General features: G+C 47.8%; 1 protein-coding gene across 7 annotated transcripts in view; it reads right to left on the minus strand.

Annotated features, from left to right (window-relative positions):
* Window positions 1–24,958, minus strand: part of LOC142587326 (egl nine homolog 1-like) — a 249,396-nt gene that overhangs the window by 9,061 nt on the left and 215,377 nt on the right. For 2 of the 7 annotated variants that reach the window (XR_012829463.1, XM_075698230.1), the window contains one exon: window positions 11,751–11,800. The exons of 3 other annotated variants lie outside the window; for them this stretch is intronic. Coding sequence is in view for 3 of the 4 variants with exons in the window: in XM_075698230.1 (XP_075554345.1) it covers window positions 11,751–11,800 (50 nt within the window). In the remaining variant the exon portion in view is untranslated. 2 more of the 7 variants (XM_075698229.1, XM_075698228.1) reach the window with 1 other exon arrangement.

The raw sequence follows: 24,958 nt of genomic DNA on the forward strand, positions 1-24,958 counted from the left end.
CTTATGGGTTTCTTCCTCAAGCATAAAAGCTTCTCAGCCTGCATGGTTTTTTCCCCAATGGTGATGGGACCGACTATTTGAGCAAAACTGCAGCCTCAGAAACCAACGTGGACCAGACTCTTGCAAAGAGGAGACTTGCCACGCAGCAAACAATATCAGAATTGTGCCTCCTTCCTTGTGCTACCAATGCAGGACATTCAAATTCGCATCATACTACATGCATATGTTCCTGCAGTGTGGTGTTGGGGTCAGAGAGGAAGTTGGGAAAGCTGCCAAAGTCAATAACAAAATCCAAGAGCTTGTTCTAGAAAACATACACGAAATGGATAACAAGGCAGAGAAGTTGTCTAGCCTTGCTTCCCTACCTTGCGGTTCTTTAAATGGATATCTTCTAGAATGAATTGATAATGAATTTGTGCGCCTTGTCCCCCAGCTAGCCCATTGTGCTTAGCTTGATCTCTGGCAACCACGAACGAAATTGGCAATATGACGGACATGGCTAGTGCGCTGGAGCTGATTTCCAGCACGAGCTGTGCTTCTCTTTCCCGGTGTCGAGTCACTGCATGAGCATATGTCACCGGGACGTACCCCGATTGGCCTGCCGAATGGCAGCCCCCGGGCACCCTAACTTAGCTCTCTTCTGCCTTGTGCTTCATTGCCACGGCAGCAGACGCTCACAGGCCTGCATTGAGCTGGTTACGCGGGACCTTTGCTCATGCGACTTCTCGTTCTTGCACTTGATGAACCACTAAGTGGTTAGCTCTAGCGCATTGGGCGCGCATACTTTATCGGTCTTGTGGTGAGCCTTTGTCCGCAAGCACCTTGACTGTTGCACCGTGCTGAATCTTGGGCTAACAAACCTGTGCTGGTAGGCGATCAGACTCCGGAGCATCGTCTGCGCCACGGCAGAGAGTCAACAAACCCTGCTAAAGCACCTTTGTGCGTTGCGGAGTGGAGGGGCTGTGCCCTTTCCCGACTGTCTATCGGAGGGCGAGCCTCGGAAAAACACAAAACCTGCAGGAGCATTATTAGGTTCAGGCAAGGGTGGCACCAAGATCTTTCTGTTGAATAGACTTGGCATCCGAGTCTGTGTTTCTTGCTTGGGGTAAGACCAGGGGTGTGCGAGAACTTTCAAATATAATTCGATTCACAAATTAAATATATAATATTCGAATATCGATGCTTTTGGTGTATGATCCATGAATGGTTGGTGCCTTGACAGGTGCAGTGTTCCCATGACGCGTGATCTCTATCGGTACAAGATTCATCTGGGTTGACAATAGCGTTCAAAATTATTAACGTGACGTGGAAAGAGGGAACTACAGCATTATGAAACATCGTTCCAGCCCACAATTGAACATGGACGAGAAGAGAAAGATAACACGAACGCCGGACTTCAACTGAATTTTATTCATGGAAAACAGGGCTTTATGTACACAGGGGGAGGGGGGGGGGCTGCTAGTGCGCAGGACCACCCAAAAATATTTCCTTGGTCTAGGCAACAGTCATCAGCAGTGTCAAACCAAAAGAATAAAGGCATAAAAGCAAAAAGTGAAAAAAAAAAGAAAGGTGAAAAAATCCTTTCCCTCTCTTTTTCCCCCTCTTTTTTACATCACTCAGAACAATCTTGCTCATCTCCCGCCCTACCTAGCTGATTCGACACACCCGTTTGCCCTGAGATAATCAAGTTCTTTTTTCCCGAGTACAACAGAAGGAGCACTGACACAGTAATGTCACATCGACTGGCAGCTTATTTTTGTCACGGCCACCCCATTGGCCACACTGTCAAGCCCGTACGGCCTAATCAGGGATTCATGTCGGGTATTAAAGTTGTGGTTACCGAATTAACAAAGCTCTATTCATAGCGGGCACACAAGCTTCATAAAGCCTACAAATCGTCCCTTTAACAAAAGCGAGTGCATGGGAGGACCATTGCATGTTCATGGCTGCCATCATTGCGAAATTTCATAGGCCTTTGTTGCAAACGCCGTTCATAGGTGCGCAGTGGTCTCTCTTCGTAGCTTCAAGCGACTCTTCCCAAGACCAGCTTAGATTTACAGGCCAGGCTCAAAAGTATCACGTAAAAGCGTGCTGACCCTCGGCTCCAGATGCATTTACACATATGGCAATCGAAGAAAAAGGGGAGGAGACATAGTGGGAACTTGCCATGGGCCTCCCGATTTGAGAACGCTTCACCATCGGTGCAGACTACAGTCAACACGTGTGGTGCCAAGTGATGTTGTCATATGTAAGTGCCGCGAGTCGCCCCTAGAAGATCGGAGCGGCCACCAAGCTCCGTGAACGACGAGGAAGACAACGGGTGCACGAGCACAGCGGCACGAGGCTGCGCTCGCGGTGTTTGATCCAGGCGGGCAGTAGCTCCGAGCTCCTGGGCTGAACGAGGCGAGGGTTCCTGCCAGGCGAGACGTCCGTGGCAACGTGCGGAGGACCGCGGAGCCGAGCGTGGACGTCCCAGGGCCCCTGCTGCCAGTGCTCGAGACGCTGGCGGTCCCGAGGGTCGCCGGTCCCCGAGCTGTCGCACCTGAGCTGTGCCGAGCAGCGTTTCAGTCTGGCACAGATGTTGCTGTGCTAGACGAGGTCCTCACGTGTGACCGCTGCACGTGGATTGCGAGCGGCATACGAGCTGGGCACTGAGGTCGTGCTGGACGTGCGACTGTAGCACGTCAGTCGTGAGCGGCGTCCGAGCCGGACATCGAGGACGCGGAGAATAAAGAGTCCCCTGGCTGCTGCTCCTGAGCGTGCCGAATCCAAGAACCGTGCTAAACGGGGCCCGAGCGTGGTCGTCGCGGCCAGCTCCAGCACGGGTGACCGCACGGTGCCGTGACGACCGAACTGTGAGCCTCGCAACCCAGGACTGTTTCAGCCCGTGGACACACTGACTGCAGTTACGCTGTCATCAACTCTCTGTATATATTCATATTTTAAAGGTTGCTTTGAGTTTTATAAACGCACATAAATGACTCTGTCTTTCTTCCGCTTCACTGCGCACTGGCGAAAGTGCCAAACAGTCCTAATCACCACAGATGTGATGCGCATTCCCCGCTTTTGTCTGTTGTGCAGATTATTGGCCTTAACGAGCTGACGATAACCCACAAAAATCGACGATAACCTCCTGTGATATGTGCTATTTACACACATATCAAAGGCGCTGAGAAAGATGTCTGAAGAAACATGCAGCGCAGTACACGGCTTGCAAAAGTAATGTCGTATATGAGATACCCCTAAGTTGCCAACAGGTTTATATCGGTCAAACCGGACGGTGTTTTAATGAAAGGGCGCGTGAGCACAATTGGGCAGTAAATAACACTGCGGGGGGCCATGTGGCAGAACATTGTAAACGTCACAATTGCTGTCCGCATCTTCGCGACACCAGGTTTGTGGCACGGTCTAGAGATAGATTAGAATGTGAGATATTAGAAGCTTTCTACATTGCAAAGGCCGAGGACACGTGCATTAGCTGCCCTTCAGTGATGCTTACCGAAAAAGAGATAGCTTTTCTAATGAGATAGGGAGGTCGTGATGTCACGATGTGCCATTCTAGGTTGTATCTATTTAAAGTCCTGTTTCTCCAAAAAAACATTTAGTTGGTAGTAGCGCCTTGTCTGTCGTACATGTTCTTCTTTTAGTCCGCGTCTTCGTAGCGCTCTTTTCTTCAAGTACAAAAAAAATTGTTGTCGCGAAATGGGACAGTGCAGATAGGCAATGAGTCGCAAAGTGAAACTTTACTGTCAAAATTTCGTTAGCCTACTTTGGCAAGCTTTGCTCGAGGATATAGAACCGCACTGCCCACAGCAGAAAGTGCGCCGCATGCGTCAATCAGCAGAGGCAGTATTGCGGTGGAGCAGTATTCTCGGTCAATAGCTTTCTAAGATACAATCACTTTTGTGAGATTTTGTGTGACTTTCACTGGATGCAGACCAAAAGTGCTCCACACATGCAGCAGCGTTTCTCCAGCGTATGCTGTCACCCATAGGTGCCAATGCGTCCGGCGCCGAGTGCAAAAGTGATCGTATCTTGTATACCCAAAGGCACTTTATCGAGATTACGGCACAAATTTAAATCCGGCACTGAATCCAAACATCACCAATACCGGTGTTTTTGAAGATCCGCCGTCACTACCTGCCCTAAGTAGATGTATTCCCTGCATGCCATTTCAAAGAGGCGATCAACAAACAAGATAGCAGCCATGACGTATTTCCGGCACACGCAATTGCTTTCGGGGCTTGCTTGTTTTTGTAAACAAATATGGTGGTGCCCATGCAAGTGTAATGTGGCGGTATTTTATGCAATTTTAGTGGAAAGCAAGTGCATCTGAGCACAGTTTAAAAGCCTTAGCCAGAGCAGGTAACATGCAAGGTTACATTCTGGTAAATTTTGTTGAGGGATTGCAGTACAGCAACATTTCATTGTCAAGAGGTATGAAATGCATTGAATCCTATGGGCATTTGCTGGGGATACTTAAGTATTTCATTGTTGCGAGAATTTCGTAGTTGCTCGATTTCGTTATCGCAGGTTTGGACTGTAGTAGCATTTAATAGCATAAATGAATAATGATCGTTGAGACTTGGGCGACACACTGCTGTATAGAGGCCTAAAAAATATTTTTTGGAAAGTGCATAAATATACTTGTAATAAAACTAGACAGTGACACATGACATATGCTATGGAGAAACGATGCACTACGAACAGGTGATGCACTAAAATATGTTGCTACAAGTAGCACTGCTGCCTCACCAAGGCAGTTAGGCACAAGGGCACGGAGGCATGTGCCGTACAGGTCGCTACTATCACAGCATCAGCCTCTTGTCAGAGAATGCGCTACAAATATAGTGGGCTTATAACGTGCAATAAATCGACATCTTGTATAAGATTTCAAACTGATTTATGATCAAAAATTGACTCTGCTTCAAGAAACAGTACAAGAGTACTAGAGTGTTTTCCTCATTCAGCTTATGCTTCTCGACACTCCACCAAGACATGGAGAATAGTCAGCCTCTCACCACACCTACAACAGAGGGGAAGTTCGCTACCAGTCAACAGGTAAGAATGAGTACTGCATATGTGTGCTATTGTCAGTCGACAGAACATGACACCGGTCTGTCGCGCTTTTGCTACTGAAGCCCAATTTCGTACGTGCAGCTTAATTAAATGAAGTTTATTAGACGTTTCATGGTCCCAGATGGATTGCCAAAAGCTGCTCAGCATTCTGCGCAAGAAAGGCTTCAACCCTGTGGGAGGGATAGCTACGGTAGTGTAAGAGGCTCTCCTTGTTATGGACGCAGCAAGTTTGTCTGCAAGCATATTGCCTACTATGGCTCTGTGGCCTGGCACCGAACATACTACTATATGTTGGTTAGATGCATACCATATTTACACGATTGTAAGTCGACCTATTTTTTTTTATTTGAAAATATGAAGTGGGGGGTTGATTTATAATCGAAACCAAAACATGGCACCGCCAAAAAAGCGAGACCAACGAGATTCAGGGGAGCTTCAACATAAGTACAATTTTATGTTTGCTGTATGGCCTTACCCATAGCTTTGCGCTATGCCGCACATTTATTCGCTTTTCAGAAGGGTTTTTCAACATTTTTGAGAGTTTTACAGTGCACACAACACTCATTTTTTTTATTTGTTGGTTACCTGCATCGCCCGTAGGGCATTACAGCAGGGAGGTTACAGACTTGAATAAATACATGAACAAATTATTTCAACGTGTGGAAAAAAGCATAATTTTCCGTGATGTATACAATGTTCGATGGCAAACTGTTCCAATCTCAAACAGTTCTAACAAAAAAGGGATAACAGAAGATGTCACCCTTAAAAGAAAATTCCCTGACTTTTAAACAGTGGTCAAGTCGCTTAGATATGTAGTGTGGTGCCTAGATATATTGTTCCCGGTTTATACCTGTTTTAGAATAATAAATATAGTGGAAAAATTTTAATCTGATATGCCTTCTACAATCCTTAATTCAGCTCTTGCCATTTAAGTTTAAGTTTGCTTTCTGTCATGCTAAGCTGCCGGCTATAGTTACCAAGAACAAATCTAACTGCCCCATTCTGGATTTTTTCCTAATTTATTTATAAGCTCAGATGTGTGTGGGTTGTAACAAACACATCCATATTCAAGTATTGAATGTACATGACTGAAATACAACTCATGGGGGGGGGGGGTTCTGATAGTTGATGGAAGTACCACTGTTCCATTAGTGGCAGCACCCTCAGAATGGCGGCACTTGGGGGGAGTATCGATAGTTCATGGAAGAGCAAACACCACTCCCATGTTTCTCCTTCCCTGTAGCTCTTAGCATGCTCTTAGTTTAAAGCGTTCGACTTGACTACCGGCTAAGCGCTACTTCCATCATGCTTCCTCAGTTGTCATGAGCGCTCCAGGCCCACTAAACTTTCGGCACTCGTTCACAGCAGCGTTCAAGAGGGCTGCCATCTTTTACACCGAACAAACAAATCACTGCGCAGCGGGCCACAAGTTCGATGTTTCTGAACAGGTGGTGCGAGCTGCAGCCCCTCTGAAGGCAAGCAAAGAATTTTCCACGGGCCGAAGTCGGGACACTTTCCGGAGCTGTAGGCCAAGCTTGCGACGTACGTCGCTGAAATGCGTGATCGGTCCCTGCCAGTGAAGTGCGACATGGTCATGAAACAAGCCCGGATCCTCGACTTTTCACGACCTGCTTGCCGTGAGTACGAGTGGCTGGCGGCAGACGACCGTGAACTTACACCAACCGGACCTGTCAAAAGAACCTCCCAGACGGCTGCGTGTGGGTGGGTGCATTCGGCGTGAACTGCTGTTCCACAAGATGTCATGGAGGGTCGCTTGCCAAACGTGGAATTCCGCTGGATGACGACGCGCTGTGGGACTGTAGCCGCGATGACAATGGTAGCACTAGTGAGGACGAGCACTCCTGTGACCATGCCAGCTACCAATAAATTTTTGTTGTCGAATGCGCCCTCGGGTATGCTCTCTCTCTTTTTTTTGTTGCCCTGTCACATGCGATATGGGCGGGTCGACTTACATTCGAGTCGACTTACAGTCGTGTAAATATGGTACATAGTGCACAGACATGAGTAGAAGTTATTGACTACTGCATTTATATGTTTCCGTAAACTACGCTTAGAGAGTCTGTAAATATGGCAGCTTTTTGCAGTTTTAATGCCTTTATGTGTCTTACAGCCGAGAGTAATGCATAAGCTTCTGCCATTAAGACGCTTATTTTTGCGTGCAGAATATTGTATTCCCAGATGAATGGCCTGACTGCCACATAGGAAGGGAGCTCCGGAGGGCATTGCACACATGCAAAGCGGTGCAAATGTCCAAAGGAACTTCTCATGTTGCCTTTGCTCTCTGCCATGCCCCTGCCATGATATGCATGCTCTGAACCACTTCCCATAGCAGTGTGCAAGACAGCAGCAGCAGTGAAAAAGTGAAAGGAAGAGGTAAAGAAAGCTTTGCTTTAAAAAAGGGGGGTGGGACGTCGCATGAACTTGCCATGGGCCTCCTGATTTGAGAACTCTTTACCATCAGAGCCGACCGTGGTCGACCCGTGTGGCGCCGATGACAGCATGGAGCAGTGGCGAACGATGTGACGTGCATTCGCCGCTTATGTCTGTCGCACAGATTGGCCTGATAACGATAACCCACAGAATCCACCTGTTATAAATATTGACACGTGCACTTCTTTATCTTTCAAGGGTGACCGCTTTTCATGGGATAACAAATGTTAAACGTTATCACTTGGTGCAGGATGCACCTGCATGCATCTCGAATGTTATTGATGGTTCTATCCGTTGCACCGAAGCTTGTGTAATCTGATTCTATGAGCGACGCAAATTGTGTAGTACTTTCTGGAATACACATGGGCACCAGCGATTACTCTAGAAAATTCCATTACCCATGTATAAAAGCCGACGCACTTGACCTGCTGAACAGATTTCGACAATCGCTAACTGTGTTCGCCTCTATCGTTGTGCTTCGAGCGTGCCCCGTTTTTTCTGGGCACAGGTTTGCCGAATAGTTAGTTTCACAATTCACAGTTTTGCTACTGTAAAAACAAATTTAATTATGGGGTTCTACGTGCCAAAACCACTTTGATTATGAGGCACGCCGTAGTGGAGGACTCCGGAAATTTCGACCACCTAGGGTTCTTTAACGTGCACCTAAATCTAAGCACACGGGTGTTTTTGCATTTCACTCCCATCGAAATGCGGCCGCCGTGGCCGGGATTCGATCCCGGGACCTTGTGCTCAGCAGCCCAACACCATAGCCACTGAGCAACCATGGCGGGTCTGTTGCTACTGTATTCTTGACCATCACTACTACGTGCCAATATAAAATAAGTCTCCTGTTTCCTGGAAAAAAACTGGAAAGCAACGCTTTCTAAGCAATAGAAGATTGCCATTAAGCACAGTATGGCCCACTATAAATCTGAACACCCCATTGTTACTTTGGACAACTTCTTTATTTCTTCTGCTTTAGAGAAAAAGAAAGTAACACACTAAATTCTATTTGACAGATACTCCCCTCAATAAAATATTTTCCAGACATTCGTATATGAACCGAAGTGTTATCAGTGTAGGCATATTAATCTGGTGTTCTCTTTATATAAGTGTAGAGCATACTATACATCTCAATTCATAGGTACCTAAATTAGTGATGGCTAGCAAGATTCTTGTTAAGTGATGTAATCAGCATCTACATCATATGCAGGAATGCGTCTCTTGCACAAAATTTCAAAGCATAAAGGTTTGTGCTAAATTTTCGGATATTCTTATCGATATTTGGCATTTTCTTTCTTGATTCGATTCAATATTCGATTTGAAATGTACTATGCAGTACTCACACATCCCTAGTACATACAGTGGGACAGACCTTATTGCCTTCCTTCCAGAGTTGCATTTATACAAAATATACAATTTTCAAAATTATCTGCTGGAACACTTTGCAAGGTTTTCAAGATGCAAGAAACCCAATAAGGGGCAACTGAATAAAGGATAGCTATTAAAGGCAGAGTATTTCAATTCCAGACTGCTTCACATCCCTAAAGCACCGTTCAGGTAGAAAGAAAGCCTTCATTGGCACTTGCTGGCAGTCAATAGCACATGTGGTTGTAAGACCTCCCTATTACTGTTAATCCTGCTGAAATGCCATTCGATCCCGTTTCATAAGAAAGCATACTTATGCCACATTTTTATGGGTGAGGCTTCAGAATAATGCAAGCATAAAGAAGACGTGGCACTAAACATATCAAGTAGCACAGTGATCAATGACTTAATGTGAAACAAGGCATAGGCTACTTTTGGTATGCTATCCCATAACGTACAATTCAGATCAAAAGTAGCATCTCAATTTCAGAAAGACTTCAAAACCACATGACAAGCCCTGCAGTGCACGTGGGAGCCTGCATTTCTACATACAAGGATGGAACAGTCTGTGAGCAGGCATCTTCCTAAGAATACAGAAATGTTTATAGTGGAAAAAGGGCAACTTTAACGCTCAGGGATAGAAGAAAACACAAGGATGAGAGCTGACTTGCAACTGAAGATTTTATTGAAACCGTACACAATAATACGAGGTCTTGACGCAAGCTTAACACGTGCCATGCAAAACAGTGTAGGTGCAATTCGCCTGGCACCAATGAGTTATGCTCTGCGAAAACAGCTACTTCTTTCTCATTGAGAGCAATAGCTGCCCGACTAATGCATAAGTCCCCATTCTTGCTTATATGGAAGGCTGCTACAATTTCTCATGTAGATTGACAAAAGTGGGTGCATAGGATATGCATTTCATTAAAGAAAGGCTGGCAGGTAGTTTCTGCGATGATGGGCACTGCTTCTGTGTGCATACCCGTGCTCCCCAAGGCCTGTGTTTACACACCTGCCAGTTTGTCCTTTGTAGATTTTGCTACAAGACAAGGGAGGCCGATGTGATGGGCTAAATGTCATAAAGCGCTGCTTTTGAGTGTATACTCGTGCTTCCTAAGGTTCGCATTAACGCACCTGCCAGTTTGTCTTTGTACATTCTGCTAGAGGACAGGGGAGGCGGATGTGACAGGCTAAATGTGGTGAAGCATTGCTTTTGAGTGTATACTCGTGCTCCCTAAGGCCTGCGTTATCACACCTGCCAGTTTGTCCTTTGTAGATTCTGCTGCAGGACAAGGGAGGCCGATGTAATGGGCTAAATGTGATGAAGCACTGCCTTTGAGTGTATACTCGTACTCCCTAAGGCCTGCGTTATCACACCTGCCAGTTTGTCCTTTGTAGATTCTGCTACAAGACAAGGGAGGCCGATGTGATGGGCTAAATGTGATGAAGTGCTCCTTTTGTGTGCATACTCATGCTCCCTAAGGCACGCGTTATCACACCTGCCAGTTTGTCCTTCGTAGATTCTGCTACAGGAGAAGGGAAGCCGATGTGATGGGCTAAATGTGATGAAGCGCTGCTTTTGCATTCATGTTCTCTGAGGCATGAGCATGAATGCAAATGTAAGGCATGTGTTAACGCATGCATACAAAAGGCCTGTTAGCACACCCGCCAGTTTTTCCTTTGTAGATTCTGCCACAGGACAAGGGAAGCTGACAGACCACACCTCCTTTTTTGTAACTGACAAACTTGGTCGAGTGCTTTACAGCACGCCCTTTAGCTTTGCTAACCTTGTTGGCCAGTCTCTGTACTTTAGGGTAGAGACTGCACAGCCTTTTTGGTACTGAAAAAAAATTGCTTCGTGCCCATATTTTCTCCCAACAGTTTATAGATCATGGTCTGAAGGTAATAAGATAAGCCGTAGACATAAGGCAAAACGGTCGGTCTTTCTGGTCTGACTGGCTATGTGCAACTGCGTCCTACCCTTGACTCCGCCTGTCTGATCATCTTTTCACAGGTTCTGACAATAACACGACTGGAGCAGCCAGCATTTTAATCCCTGCAGGTGGGCAATGACCCTCCATCCATCATGCCTGCCTCCTGCATGCACTCAAGCAAAGTGCTCAGTGCTAACTTGCAAGTGTTTTCTTCATGCTGGGCGATGCTTGCTAGATGAGTAAAAGTAGTAAGCCAAGCCAAGCTGAAGACATTGTGTTGATCCAGTATTTTCCTCGCAAATTTATTTATTTATTTATTTATTTCAAGATTACTGCCAGCCTCTGGTTAGAGGCCTTAAGCAGGAGTGGTTACATACATGACGAACAAGACTGAGTACAAGGTGTGAAGTGTGAGCAAAATGAAATAGCACTGAATTTGAAAATATAAGCAGCGTGTCATTTGCGAAAACGTAGCAATTAGCGCTAAAAATGTGAAATTATTCCAGAAGAAAATGTAAACTGCTCTTAGCGCTTACATTGTAATGTAAGCCATTACATGGCTTACATTACCTCACCAGGAACGCAAGAATACACACTTTTTTTTTATGTACACGCTAGAATGAGTGTATAACTTGTAGCGGGGAATCTAGATTGAAAATTCTTCAGGCCAATAATAAACACAGTATCAGATCATCTTTAATCTCCCTTCAATTGGGTTAAGGACATGAATCAAGGCCAGCACAAGTATTGTGTGCGAACCTCTTGTGCTCTAAGCCTCCCAAGCACGCAGAGCATTTTTGAAATCTTCCACAACACTGGATGGGGCTCGGAAGCAGTTAGCAGTCAAAATTGCCAAGCACAACATAAAACGAACATGCATGCGGAGCAAAATGAGCTAGAAGGCATGCTTGCGCTTACCATGCTAATGTCAGCTACCTGATGCATCGAACTGTGCTCATCATTTGGTGCTGAATTGCAAAAGGTCGTTTCAGTTACTGAACAAGTTCTGTGCCTAGCTACACCACAAGCACATTGCACAATACGGTAAGACACTCATCACAAAGAAAAGAAATGAGGCACACTAATAGCAAGTATTTCTTTCAGCACTTGAAGTGCCTGAAAGAAAGGCATTAATGTGTCAAATGATTTACAGGCCTTTCAGATAACCACGATGTGTTGTGGCTTCATAGAAAAATCTCCCAAGACGCTTCAGCAATTTAATGCTAAGTACTTGTGGTGTCATCAATACCAGCATATGCTTTGAAAAAAAAAGAGGAAGTGGCACACTTGATGACTGAAACAGCAATAACTCATAAATGTCACTTCATTGAATGCTTTAATGCTCATAAGAGCATGCACTAAAATGATGTTGCACTGTTATTCAAAGACACTGGGAATTTCCTTCAGGGGCCCTGCTAACATTCGCTGTTTGCTGCAGTCACAGCATAAAATGCTAACTCCCTGTTTCAAGATAATTGATTATTTATACAAACTATCTGTTTACTTTATTTCAAACTTGCATAAAGAATGTTGCTTACAAAACCTTTGTTCAAGCACAGCCCAGATGAACGAGTGCACTTCCAGTGCTTATACCCTTTCCCCCTGATCTGAACAAAGTTTAGCCTTGTTCATGAATTATCATTTCTCGTATTTAGTTCCTGCGCTGAGCTTGTGCACCGACTTGAAGGTCAATTGGTTCAATAGTCACTGAAGCTAAGTCAGAGGCTTGAGCATTCTGAAGGAAGCAACACTGCAGAAATCCAAAATGCAAGGCCAACGAAAACAACGCTGACTGGAAACACACTGGTGCAGTCAATGCGGTCTTATTGTAATCATATTGCTCGAGTACTGTTTATGTTCTTCCTGTGACCATTTTTTACCAGTGTTACAAAGTTGTTGCTCAGTGCAAGGCACGTTTTCCATGTACATCATACCTTTCTCGAATGTTGTCCCCAATTCTATAGCAAAAGATCTAACCAGATCACATGTGTGAAGTGAATAGTGGATTACATTCTGAAATGCATGCGAGCACCAGCAATTACTGATGAATTTGACCCATAAATTCGACGCAATTTTTGTTTCGCCATGTGGAGATAGAGGTGCGGCCCAGCGCTTCTGTGGCAGGAGTGGCACTGCAAGTAAGACATACAGCAAAGTGTTTCAACGATACGTTAAACAGAACAAGAACTAACAACCGTCAGACAAATTACCATGTGCCCGTGCCACGGGAATCAAGATGGGTGCTTTTCTACAGGCCACAAAAAAGCGTCTGTATGTTTAAAAAGTGCGCCAATTTCCTAACTTTTTATTTTCCGTCATGTGCTGCCACTATGTGCGAATACAGGGAATTTTTTTCGTGCACCTCCCTTTCTCGGTTTTCGTTGCATGGTTTGTTTTAGAGCTAGTTTGCTCCCGCGCGTCTATATACTACCGCTTGTGCATTGGCGCGCGTGCAACCAGGCGGCGGTTTGCATATTGTTCTGCGGGCGGTTTCGGTTTTTTTTCGCTTGCAAAACTGATGACTATCTCGTTACTAATCGCTCAAAGGGCTACCGCTTCTTTCTCGCTCGTTTAGTGCTCACAAGGGTGCGCATAGGAAAGATGCCGCCATGCATGCATTTCCGTTGATTTTTAATTTTTTTTTATACTCGCGAAAACTAATTGCATCTGGTTGACGATAAGATAAATTAGTGGAAGCTTGTCACACCTTTTGCTTTTTTGACGGGCACAATCACTACACAGTTTTCTTGAGAGCACGCACCTACGCAGTTCGATTACGCTATGGACGTAAATATTAGTGTAAGAGCAGGAACAGGTGAAAGTTGCGGAATAATCTCATGTGCGCATTTTCAAAGCCTTCAACTATGTGTATAACAACGCATCAAATATTTTATTCTTATAAGTTTATTTCCTCTTTTATTGTTATTCATGAATGAAAAGTAAATATATACCAACACAAAATATCTTGTTCTCACTTTACGGTCACCCTAGAAAAATTACGGTAATTTTTTTTCGAAAGAAGTCCCCAGGAAGAATTGGATTCTGCAATAAAAGAAATCGACCCTGGGTGGTCGCATATGGCGAAAAAAATTATTATGGGTTAAAAAATTATGGGTTAAACAGAGAGTGTCTTACTCTGCCAAGGTGCACGAATGGCACATTCTAGAGTTCCTTGTTGCTCAGAATTTGACACGAGACACAATTGAAGCACCTGAGGTCATACAGAATTTCCGTGACAGCAGTTCAGTGAATACCAAATCTTCTGATATGGGCAATATCTATAGGATCATTGCCAGCCAGCAGCTCAAAGCAACCCACTTGCACACAACATGCTTCACGTTGAATATACATGCAAATTCACATATTCCACAAATGCCCGACAAAGTATTATCTGTGAAGAAGAAGACGCGCCTCGCAGCACAGCGCGCCAACGCGCGGCTCTACTCGGCTCGCGTTGTTGATTGCTGGCGTCCTTTTTGAACAGTGCTTCACGCTGCCTCGCCGTTCCCGGTCGCTGTGCCTTCGCATTAGGAGCTGCCAATTGGTGGAGGTGCTGGGACTCAAACCCCATCACTTGAAACCCTGGAGCTGCGATAAAGAACGCTACGGCCCGCCATGACCGACAGCTCATCCCAAACGGCACCGACGCCACAGTCTCTCACCTGCACCGGCGTTCCACGACAACAGGACCCCAAGATCTTCAGCGGTGCAGACGAAGACGTAGAAGACTGGTTTGCGTCATATGAACGGGTGAGCGAACACAACAAGTGGGATGATCCTGCCAAGTTAACCCACGTCATCTTTTATCTGGCTGGTGTTGCCCAACTCTGGTTCCACAACCATGAAAGTGACGTACCCACCATGGTCAGTCTTCAAGACAATTTTCACGGAAGTGTTCGCCTACCCGGCATTCGCAAGCTGCGTGCCGAACAACGCTTGCGCACCCGAGCACAGCAGACGGCAGAAACGTTCACAAGCTACATTGAAGACGTCGTGGACCTTTGTAAATGAGTCAACGCCGCAATGCCCGAAGCTGAGCGAATTCGCCATATACTGAAAGGCATCAATGACGACGCATTCCAGATGCTCCTAGCCAGGAATTCGCGCACTGTGTTGGAAGTTGTCAGCCTATGCTAAAGTTACAATGAGTTAAGGAAGCAACGCGCTTCGACTTGGCGTGCTCTGGGAAGTGACGAATTGTTGGAGAGGCTTGACAACATGTACGACCCATCCTCATTCTTTCAGCGGGTCAAGGAATTCGTGCGTGAGGAAGTTGCCCGCCAACTTTCTTTAGTCCCCTTCACTCAGAAGCCCACCTCCCATCTTCCAAATCATTTCCGAAGAGGTCGCTCAAGTTGTCCCTTCCGCGCACCATCAGCCGCCTGCAGCCGCGAATCTCAACTCTGCGCTGGCAGTGCAGCCTGTCTCCACGCCTCTCACCTATGCGCAGCCAGTCCTGCCTGTGGCCGCGCCTCTTACGTACGCGCAGGCACTACGCAGGCCTCCACTGGCGTCTTTCGCGACCCCGTCCCAACCAGTCCCACCGGAAGCTTATGCTGCATCTTGGACCGCACCGCGAGCTAATCCTTGGAGGTCACCTGACAATCGTCCCATCTGTTATTCTTGCTGCACTCCCGGACATGTCGCCCGATATTGCCGCCGTTGCCCTCAAGTGTTCGGCGACGCCTCTCTGCCCTTCCAGTACGGCAGCCAGCCATTTCGCCAATACGGCGCTCCTTCCCCTCAACCGTACGCTCGTGCTCACATCCCAGAATTTCCTTCGCGTCGCACGCCATCCCCTCGCCGACGCTCACTCTCCCCAATGCGTCGGCGACCCGCACCACCTCACCAGGAAAACTGAACGTCGCAGTTCAAGAGGCAAGAACTGCACCCCATTCGAACTGTCTAAGCCCTCGCGCCTCTCCTGCTAACGTGGTCGAAATTTGTGTAGAAGGTGTTCCTGCATTCGCTCTTGTCGATATCGGCGCAGCCGTTTCTGTGTTAGCCGCCAAACTGTGCCGTTTGCTTCGCAAAGTGATCACGCCGCTTTCTGGACTGTCGCTTTGTACGGCAAGCGCGCGGCACGTCACTCCGCACACAGTCTGTACTGTACGTGTGCTTATTCACGGCATTGTTTACATCGTTGAGTGTATTGTTCTTCCAACCTGCTCGCATGACGTCATCCTCGGCTGGGACTTCTTATCCCATCATAAAGCCGTGATCGATTGCGCACGTGCCGAAGTTGAATTTTCCCCTTTTGACGCACCCTTGGACGAAGATTGTGACCGCCCTTCTACACTTACCGTGCGCGAGGACACAGATATTCCACCTGGCTCTTTTGCCCTCGTACCCGTCTCTTGCAATGCCGTCGCTGATGCAACGGTCCTCTTCACGCCGTCCGACGTCTTCATGAGCCATAAATCACTCCCACTACCCTTCGCGACGCTTGACATGGCTGGCGGCTGCAGCAATATATACTGTTACGGTGAAGTGAAGGAAGAAGTTGAATTGGACTAGAGGAAGACAAAGTCTGGCAGTTGCCTGAACGCCATATACAGTACACCATTTGTGAATATACATTATTTTACACTCGTGGGCCTGCTTTCTTCCCGCAACATTTTGGTGGAGGTGTGGGGTACAACCACAGAACTTCGCAGCGGACGTCATCTACCTGCCTCCACAATGGCAAACCAACCGACACAAGCGACAACGCCTTGGCAGCCCGTGCCAACGGTCATCCTCACTCATCTGCGGGACCCAGGGACATTTTCTGGCACGGACAACGCCGACGGTCATCCTCACTCATCTGCAGGACCCGGGGACATTTTCTGGCACGGACAACGCCGACGTCGAGGACTGGCTTACGATGTACGAGCGAGTGTGCGACAACAACAGGTGGAATCCAACAATGATGCTAGCAAACATTATATTTTATCTGAGGGGAACTGCGAAGCAATGGTACGACACGCATGAAGCTGACCTAACGAGCTGGGATGTCTGCAAAGAAAAAATGCGAGACCTGTTTGGCAGACCTGTCGGTCGTCAGCTGGCAGCAAAAAAAAAGAACTTGCGTGCCGCGCTCAGACGTCCACAGAATCCTATGTCGTGTACATACAGGATGTGCTGGCCCTCTGTAGCAAGGCTGATGACAACATGACTGAGGCAGACAAGATTGGTCATATATTGAAAGTTATTGCAGACGATGCCTTCAGTCTCCTGATATGTAAGGATTGTGCCACTGTAGATGCAATTGTAAAGGAGTGCCGGCGCTTCGAACAAGCGAAGGGTCGCTGCATCGCTCAAACTTTCGACCGATTGCCCAATGCCGCCGCAACATCTTTTTGCGAAGACCCGCCGTGGTTCGTTCAGCCCACAGGACCGGAAGAAATAGCGCGCATTGTTCGCCGTGAGCTTGAGGCCATGGCCCCGGCTCCAGTTCGTTCAGACTGTCGGGAAAGTGTACCCACTATCTCCCTTATACAAGCGGTCATTCAGGAGGAAATAGCAAGTTTGGGCATTCCATCTCTCTGCTCGGTCTGCCATACAAACACCTACCAAATTTCTCCGACCGCTCGCTCCCAGACGCAAAGCTTTCTGCCACTCCGTCGCAACCCAGCTGACTGGCGCACAGCGGATGATAAACCCATCTGTTTTTAATTGTTCCGGTATTGGACACATCACCCGTCATTGCCGCAACCACTGGTCGTCGCCTCCTCGGTGGTCGTCTCTGAGTCACTACCGCCAAGTACCAGACAATCGTACTTTCTCGCCCTATACGCCGACTAGGAACATCAACGCCGACAGTGTTCCACTAAGATCCAGCCGCTCCCCGTCTCCGCAAGGTCGTAGGTCCCGTTCGCCCCTCGTTCACCGCTCTTCGTCCCCTTCTGCAACCGGTCGCTTCGCTTCGGGAAAACTAGGCGGTGCAGCTCCCGGAGGTGAAGCTGCAACTCCGACCTGGCCCACAAATCCTCTGTTGACCCTGCCTACATGTGGAAACCTACTGGACATTGAAGTTGACGGCATTCCTGTTAGATCTCTCGTTGACACAGGAGTGCAGCTTTCAGTTATGAGCGCTGCTCTCCGCCGAAGCCTCAAAAAGGTTCTGACACGCGCCATACCGCCCACTGTGCGAGTCGCCGATGGGAGTACATCACCGGTCCTTGGAATGTGCACAGCACGTGTGACCATTGGGGGCCATTATACCGCTGTTCTATTTATCGTCCTTGAACACTGTCCACATGACCTAGTTCTCGGCCTCGACTTCCTTTCGAAACACTCTACCCAAATTGACTGCTCTGCAGGTGTTGTACAGTTGGATCTGCCGCTTCCTGCCGACGCAACCACTTGTGCTTCACGCTGCTTATGTTCTGCTGAATTTGCAAGGCGGCTACAAATGTCCTCCTGACGCCCTGTCCTCCCGTACCTGATGGCGAGTACGCCGTGTCGCCGCTTACTGACGTGGTTTTGTCACGTAATATTTTCCTACCGAGCACCTTAATCTGGATCCGCGAAAACTGTGCTCGCGTGCCCATCCTCAATTTTGGATTTTCGTCACATGTGCTGCCACATAGTATCGCCATAGCGCATATATCTCCTTTAAAAGAATTTCAGATTTCTTTTTTGACCTCTGAATCCTTCCTCAGTATGAACGGACCTTTGTCACCCATTCCTTCGTACTCAATGCCTGCGGATGATGTTTCCAAGATGATCGCCCCTGACCTTCCTTCCGAGCAAACAACAGCTCTTCGTCACCTCCTGTCATCTTATCGGGACATCTTTGATTTGGGCGACCGTCCACTTGGCCAGACATCTGTTGTCACGCATCGCATCAACACCGGTGACGCCAGCCCTATTCATAGGCGGCCATATCGTGTCTCCGCAACAGAAAGGGCCATCATACAGAAAGAGGTAGACAGGATGATGGACTAGGACATCATTGAACCTTCCAGTAGCCCGTGGGCGTCATCGGTTGTCTTAGTAAAGAAAAAAGACAACTCGTGGAGCTTCTGCGTTGACTACCATCACCTCAACCGGATAACAAAGAAGGATGTTTATCCCCTGCCTCGCATTGATGACGTTCTTGACTGCCTTCACGAATCCCAATACTTTTCATCAATTGACCTCCGCTCCGGCTATTGGCAGATTAGCGTCGATGAGACGGACCACGAGAAAACCGCCTTTGTCACACCGCACGGTCTGTACCAATTTAAAGTCATGCCCTTTGGATTATGCAATGCGCCAGCTAAATTCAAGCGCATGATGGACTCTCTCTTGTGCGGCTTGAAGTGGTCTACATGCCTGTGTTACCTTGACGATGTGATTGTGTTTTCGCCGAACTTTGAGAGCCACCTGTGGCGCCTCACAACCATACTCTCCGTGTTTCGCAGGGCTGGCCTTCAGCTAAACTCCTCCAAGTGCCATTTCGGTTGCCGTGAAATTAACATGCTTGGCCATCTCGATCTCGTAAACGCCGCCGCAATCCGACCTGATCCACAGAACGGTCACGCCATGCAAAATTTTCTTGTACCTTGTACAACAAACGATGTCCGCAGTTTTTTGGGCTTATGCTCTTTTTCCGGCGATTTGTGAAAAATTTTGCCGACATCACTCACCCTCTCACTGACCTTCTTAAGAAAGACGCCTCTTTCTCTTGGGGACCACTGCAGGAGAAAGCCTTCTCTACCCTGATTGAGCGGCTTACAACTTCCCCAATTCTCTCACACTTTGACCCTTCTGCGCCCACTGAAGTATAAACTGATGCGAGTGGTCATGGCATCGGCGCTGTCCTTGCTCAGCGTCAACAGGGCCAAGACCGTGTCATCGCTTACGCTAGCCGCCTTCTTTCCACGTCTGAGTGAAATTACTCTATTACTGAGAGAGAATGTCTCGCGCTCGTGTGGGTGGTCGCGAAATTTCGACCATACCTTTTCAGTCGGGGCTTCTGCGTCGTAACCGATCATCACGCCCTCTGCTGGCTCTCCTCTTTGAAGGACTCAACTGGACGACTTGCACGTTGGGCATTGCGTCTACAAGAATATACATTTTCTATTATGTATAAGTCAGGGCGCCTGCATAAAGACGCTGACTGCCTGTCCCGCAATCCTGTGGATCAACCGGACGATACCGATGCAGACTCGGACATCAGTGTTCTATCCCTCTCCGGCTTCCTCCATATTGACGACGAGCAGCGCAAGGATCCTGTTCTTCAAACACTTATGGAACGCCTAAGCTCCTCGCCCAATGACTCGTCCCTTCGTATGTTCACCTTGCGCGATGGAACTTTATACCATCGCAGCGTTCGTCCTGATGGCCCAGAGCTCCTCCTAGTCGTCCCCAAGCACCTTCGACTCGCCGTGCTCCAGTAACTTCAGGACGCTCCTACTGCTGGACATCTGGGCATCACTCGTACTTACGACCACCTGTGGCGCCGCTTCTTCTGGCCCGGCATTTATCGCTCTGTGCGCCGTTATGTCACTTCTTGCGACCTGTGTCAGCGCCGGAAGACGCCTGCTATGCCTCCCGATGGTTTGCTTCAACCAATTGATATACCTACAGAGCCCTTCTTCCGTGTGGGCCTCGACCTCCTTGGCCCCTTTCCAATTTCCATCAAAGGAAACAAATGGATTGCTGTAGCAACCGATTATGCCATGAGATATGCCATCGCACGAGCGCTGGCAACCAGCTGCACTACAGATGTCACAGACTTTTTACTAAAAGACGTCATCCTGCACCACAGCGCCCCTCGCCAGTTGCTGACGGATTGCGGCCGCTACTTTCCATCGAAGGTCGTCGATGATCTGCTCCGCTCCTGTTCTACAGAACACCAGATTGCTACCGCGTACCACCCTCAAACGAACAGCCTCACCGAGCGACTCAACCGCACACTCACTGAAATGCTCGCCATGTACGTTTCCGACGATCACCGCGACTGGGACGTTGCTTTACTATACATCACTTTTGCATACAACTCGTTCCGTCACGACACTGCCGGACTTTCACTATATTTCCTTTTGTATGGCCGCGACCCCACCTCGCCCTTTGACACGTTGCTACCTTCCGCAGTACAATCACCCAGCACTGGTTACCCTCACGATGCTATTGACTTAGCTGCCCAGGCCCGGGATGTCACCCGTCATCGCCTCAAAGTTTCACAAGCTTCTCAAAAGCGACGCTACGACCTTCGGCACCGAGACCACCATTTTTCACCTGGTTCTCTTGTCCTTCTCTGGATGGCTTCACGTCGCGTCGGCTTGTCGGAAAAACTACTTTCCCGTTATTCTGGTCCGTACTAGATCTTACGCCAACTGTCCGACGTGACATACGAGATCGCCCCAGTCGGTCAGCCTTCAGTGCCTCCCAACGTAGCCAGCGATGTTGTTCACGTCACCAGGCTCAAGCCCTATGTCCTCCCATTAAGTGAGGCTGTATAACTTGCACCGGGACAGAGCTACCCCGCCGAGAGGGTGATATTGTGGTGAAGTGAAGGAAGAAGTTGAATTGGACTAAAGGAAGACGAAGTCTGGCAGTTGCCTGAACGCCATATACACCATTTGTAAATATACGTTATTTTACACTCGTGGGCCTGCTTTCTTCCCACAACAATACCTTTACAATCCCCTCTGTGCACCTATTACGCTGCTTGTTGGTGAATGCTTTGGCTTCATGGAACTCCTCGGCTCTTCGTCTTTGGTTAAGTCCCCGGAGACTCTTTTGATGTTGACTGTGGCCAACCATCTTCGATTTCCATGCTTGAGGAAACGTCCAGGGATGCGTTCTCGAATGCCATCGCTGATACCCTCACACCTGCCGAATGCGCCGATCTTCTTGATCTTCTGCAAAAATTTAGAAGTTCATTCGACATTTCACAACCTCACCTGGGCCGCACGTCGGAAGTGCAGCACTACATTGACACTGGTTCCCGTCAGCCGTTACGTCAACGACCGTACCGCGTCTCTGCCGAAGAGCGTCGTGTCATTACCACCCAAGTCGAAGATATGCTGCGCCGTGATGTTATTCAACCTTCGCACAGTCCCTGGGCATCTCCTGTCGTTCTCGTTCGCAAGAAGGACGGGTCTATTCGCTTTTGCGAATAGACTATCCACAGACTAACGGGTCCACAGAGCGATTTAACCACACACTTGGTGTGCGGCTCTCTATGTACGTGGCATCTGATCATGGTAACTGGGACCGCATCTTTCCATTCATCACGTTCGCGTACAACACCGTGATCCAGGCCACTACAGGATTTTCATGTTTCTTCCTCCTGTATGGCCGCGAGCCTACGCATACCATCGACACGCTCCTTCCATACCGTCCTGACGCGTCCAAGTGTCTACCTGTGTCCGACGTCGCCCGACAAGCCGCAGAATGCCGCCAGCTAGCGCGCTCCTTTACGGTAGAGCAACAGCAGCGACAGAAAGAAAACCGCATCGACACGCTTCCAAACACCACCTACGCTCCAGGCGTTCTTGTGTGGTTATCGGTCCCTTTCCAAACGCCGGGGCTTTCCTCGAAACTCGTCCCAAAATTCTAAGGGCCTTACCGAGTCTTGGAGCAAACATCCCAGGTGAATTTTCTCATTGAGCCCCTGTCACCACCTGAAGACTTGCGCCTGCGCGGACGTGACATTGTCCATGTCTCGCGTCTCAAGCCCTACCACGACCCTCTGCCTCCCGATTCTTAAGGCGCCAGGATGGCTCTTTTTGTCCAAGGGGAGATTGTGAAGAAGAAGACGCACCTCGCGGCACAGCCGCATCGCGAACGCGCGGCTCCGCTCGGCTCCACTCAGCTTGCGCTGTTGATTGCTGGAGTCCTTTTTGGACAGTGCTTCGGGCTGCCTCGCCGTTCCCAGTCGCTGTGCCTTCGCATTAGGAGCCGCCAATAAACCTCTTCTCATATCTTGTAAGAAGCCAACTAACACTGACACTAAGGACAACATAGAGGAAATTACTTGCGCTTAATAAATGAGAGAAAAAAACTATGAACTAATGGAAATGAAAGTGGATGAAAAACAACTTGCCACAGGTGGGGAACAATTGCCACAGGTGGGGAACAATCCCACAACCTTTGCATTGGGATCGTTCCCAACCTGCGGCAAGTTGTTTTTTATCGACTTTCATTTCCATTAGTTTAAGTTTTTTTTATTTCATTTATTAAGCACAAGTAATTCCCCCCAGGTTGTCCCTGCTCCCAGTGTTTGTTGGCTTCTTATGATATGACTAATAAAAATTGGGCCCTTCGGTTAACCCCCTTTCTTCTCGTTTACAACAAAGTATAAGTGAGATATGCAGCAGCATCAATAAAGACACACACCGATTAAGCCTGAAATCCTCAGTGGAATGAAATCCTCAATACAGTATCCGACAGAATTTCCAGACCTCACGGGGAACGAAAAATAGTCCAAAAAAGATCGAACAGTCTAAACAACTCGTTCAGCCAAAAAAATTTAATTTATTAGGCTGAGAGTAGCTTAAAAAATCTCTAATGCCCTGCCTCATACTACGCTTGGAGGCGATCCGATTTGCTTGGATTTGCGCAATAGTGAAGTCGTCTCTATAGACAGTCGACAAGAACTTCACCGCATTGGCTATCTCTGCCAAGGGAGCTTGCCATGGAGATGAAAGAAACGAGTCACGTTTGTTACTTGGCTATCGCAAAGGCACAGGAGGTGGCGCCGATCACACAAATGCGAAGCTGCACAAACACACAAAGATGAGACAACATCTCTGAGACACCTGCTCAGTGGACACGACACCCCACATGCGAAATAGCAACGAAAACTTTAGAGGGGAAAAAAAACATCCCGCATAGTGAGCTGACCGAAAAAAGGACGAGTAAGTCCCCTAGAGTGTTTCGTCAATCAAGGAACAGCGGGCATGGCCTCAGAGACATGAGGATGGTGCACGCTCTTATAGATAGCGCACACCTCCCTATCTTGGAGGCTATAGAGCAGGCCACTGGAAGCCAAGCCTGGCCAAGGTAGCGGGAAATCCGACACGGTGGAATCCAAGATCAGGTAGAGTGGCGCAGAACGAGCAATTCAGTCTAGAAAATTGGACTTTGGGGCCTAAATTTGTCCGAAAAATTGGTTGCGAGAATGCATTGACTCTATGGAAGCCTTGACGGTGCATATAAATCACAGAATGCCCATCAAGTGCAAATTTTCAAAGTCAGAAAAATCCTTCGGCTACTGTCAAATCAAATCCTTGTGGTTTAAAACTTCAAGTCAAACATGTATATTAAGCCTCAATATAATGAAGTGTGTTTATCCACAAACTAAATGTAGCAGTTTCACTGTTGTTGTGAACGAAGACTGAGTTACCAAGAGAAGTGTTTGCCGAGTGTAGTGGGGGATAGACAGAAAAATCACTGACAAATGCATACAGTCTATCTGTGATCCACATGCATCGAGATAGGAGTGCACAGGGGAACAGTTATCATCTTTGCCTATGCCTCCACCTCGCTGTCAGATTAAACACCCCATGCAACAGCCGCATCACATCAGGGAGGAGCTTTGTGCCGATCCTCACTCTCTTGCATGCGTAATCATGTGAATGACAATTCGAATTTGGAGTCGGATATTTTGGAGCACAGACACGCTAGAAGGATTCTTCCAACTGATACTGTGTAGAAACATGACTGCCTCTAACATTTCAATACAAACATATCCACTTACTGCAGTCAAGAAAAAGTTAATTACCGTATTTACCCGAATGTCACGCGAGTTATTTTACCAAAAATAGAAGTGAGAAGTCACCCCCCGAGTTAAATTCGAATACTAGGTATAAAAATGATAAGAAAGGCACGAAACACTCATTATTAGGCTCGCTTAATGTGCCGCATTTACGTGCGTCTCCAAATTCAGCGGCAAACCAATACGCGAACCGTGGCCAGGGTGAGTCGCGAATGCTGTGCAAACGCGAAAAAGGCAGAGCAAATGACGCCAACCAGAGCGCACCAGTGATGAGTCACCTTGGAGGGACCAAACGCGCATGTGTGTCGAACAATTGGCGCGCGAAATGGACGTGCCTTTTTCTCATCACTAGGTGATTCAACGATGAGCACCCCTTGGTGCGCGAAATGGATGCACCTTTTTCTCACCACTAGGTGATTCTAGTGACGTA

Source organism: Dermacentor variabilis, chromosome 7, assembly GCF_050947875.1.
Source record: "Dermacentor variabilis isolate Ectoservices chromosome 7, ASM5094787v1, whole genome shotgun sequence".
NCBI lineage: Eukaryota > Metazoa > Arthropoda > Arachnida > Ixodida > Ixodidae > Dermacentor > Dermacentor variabilis.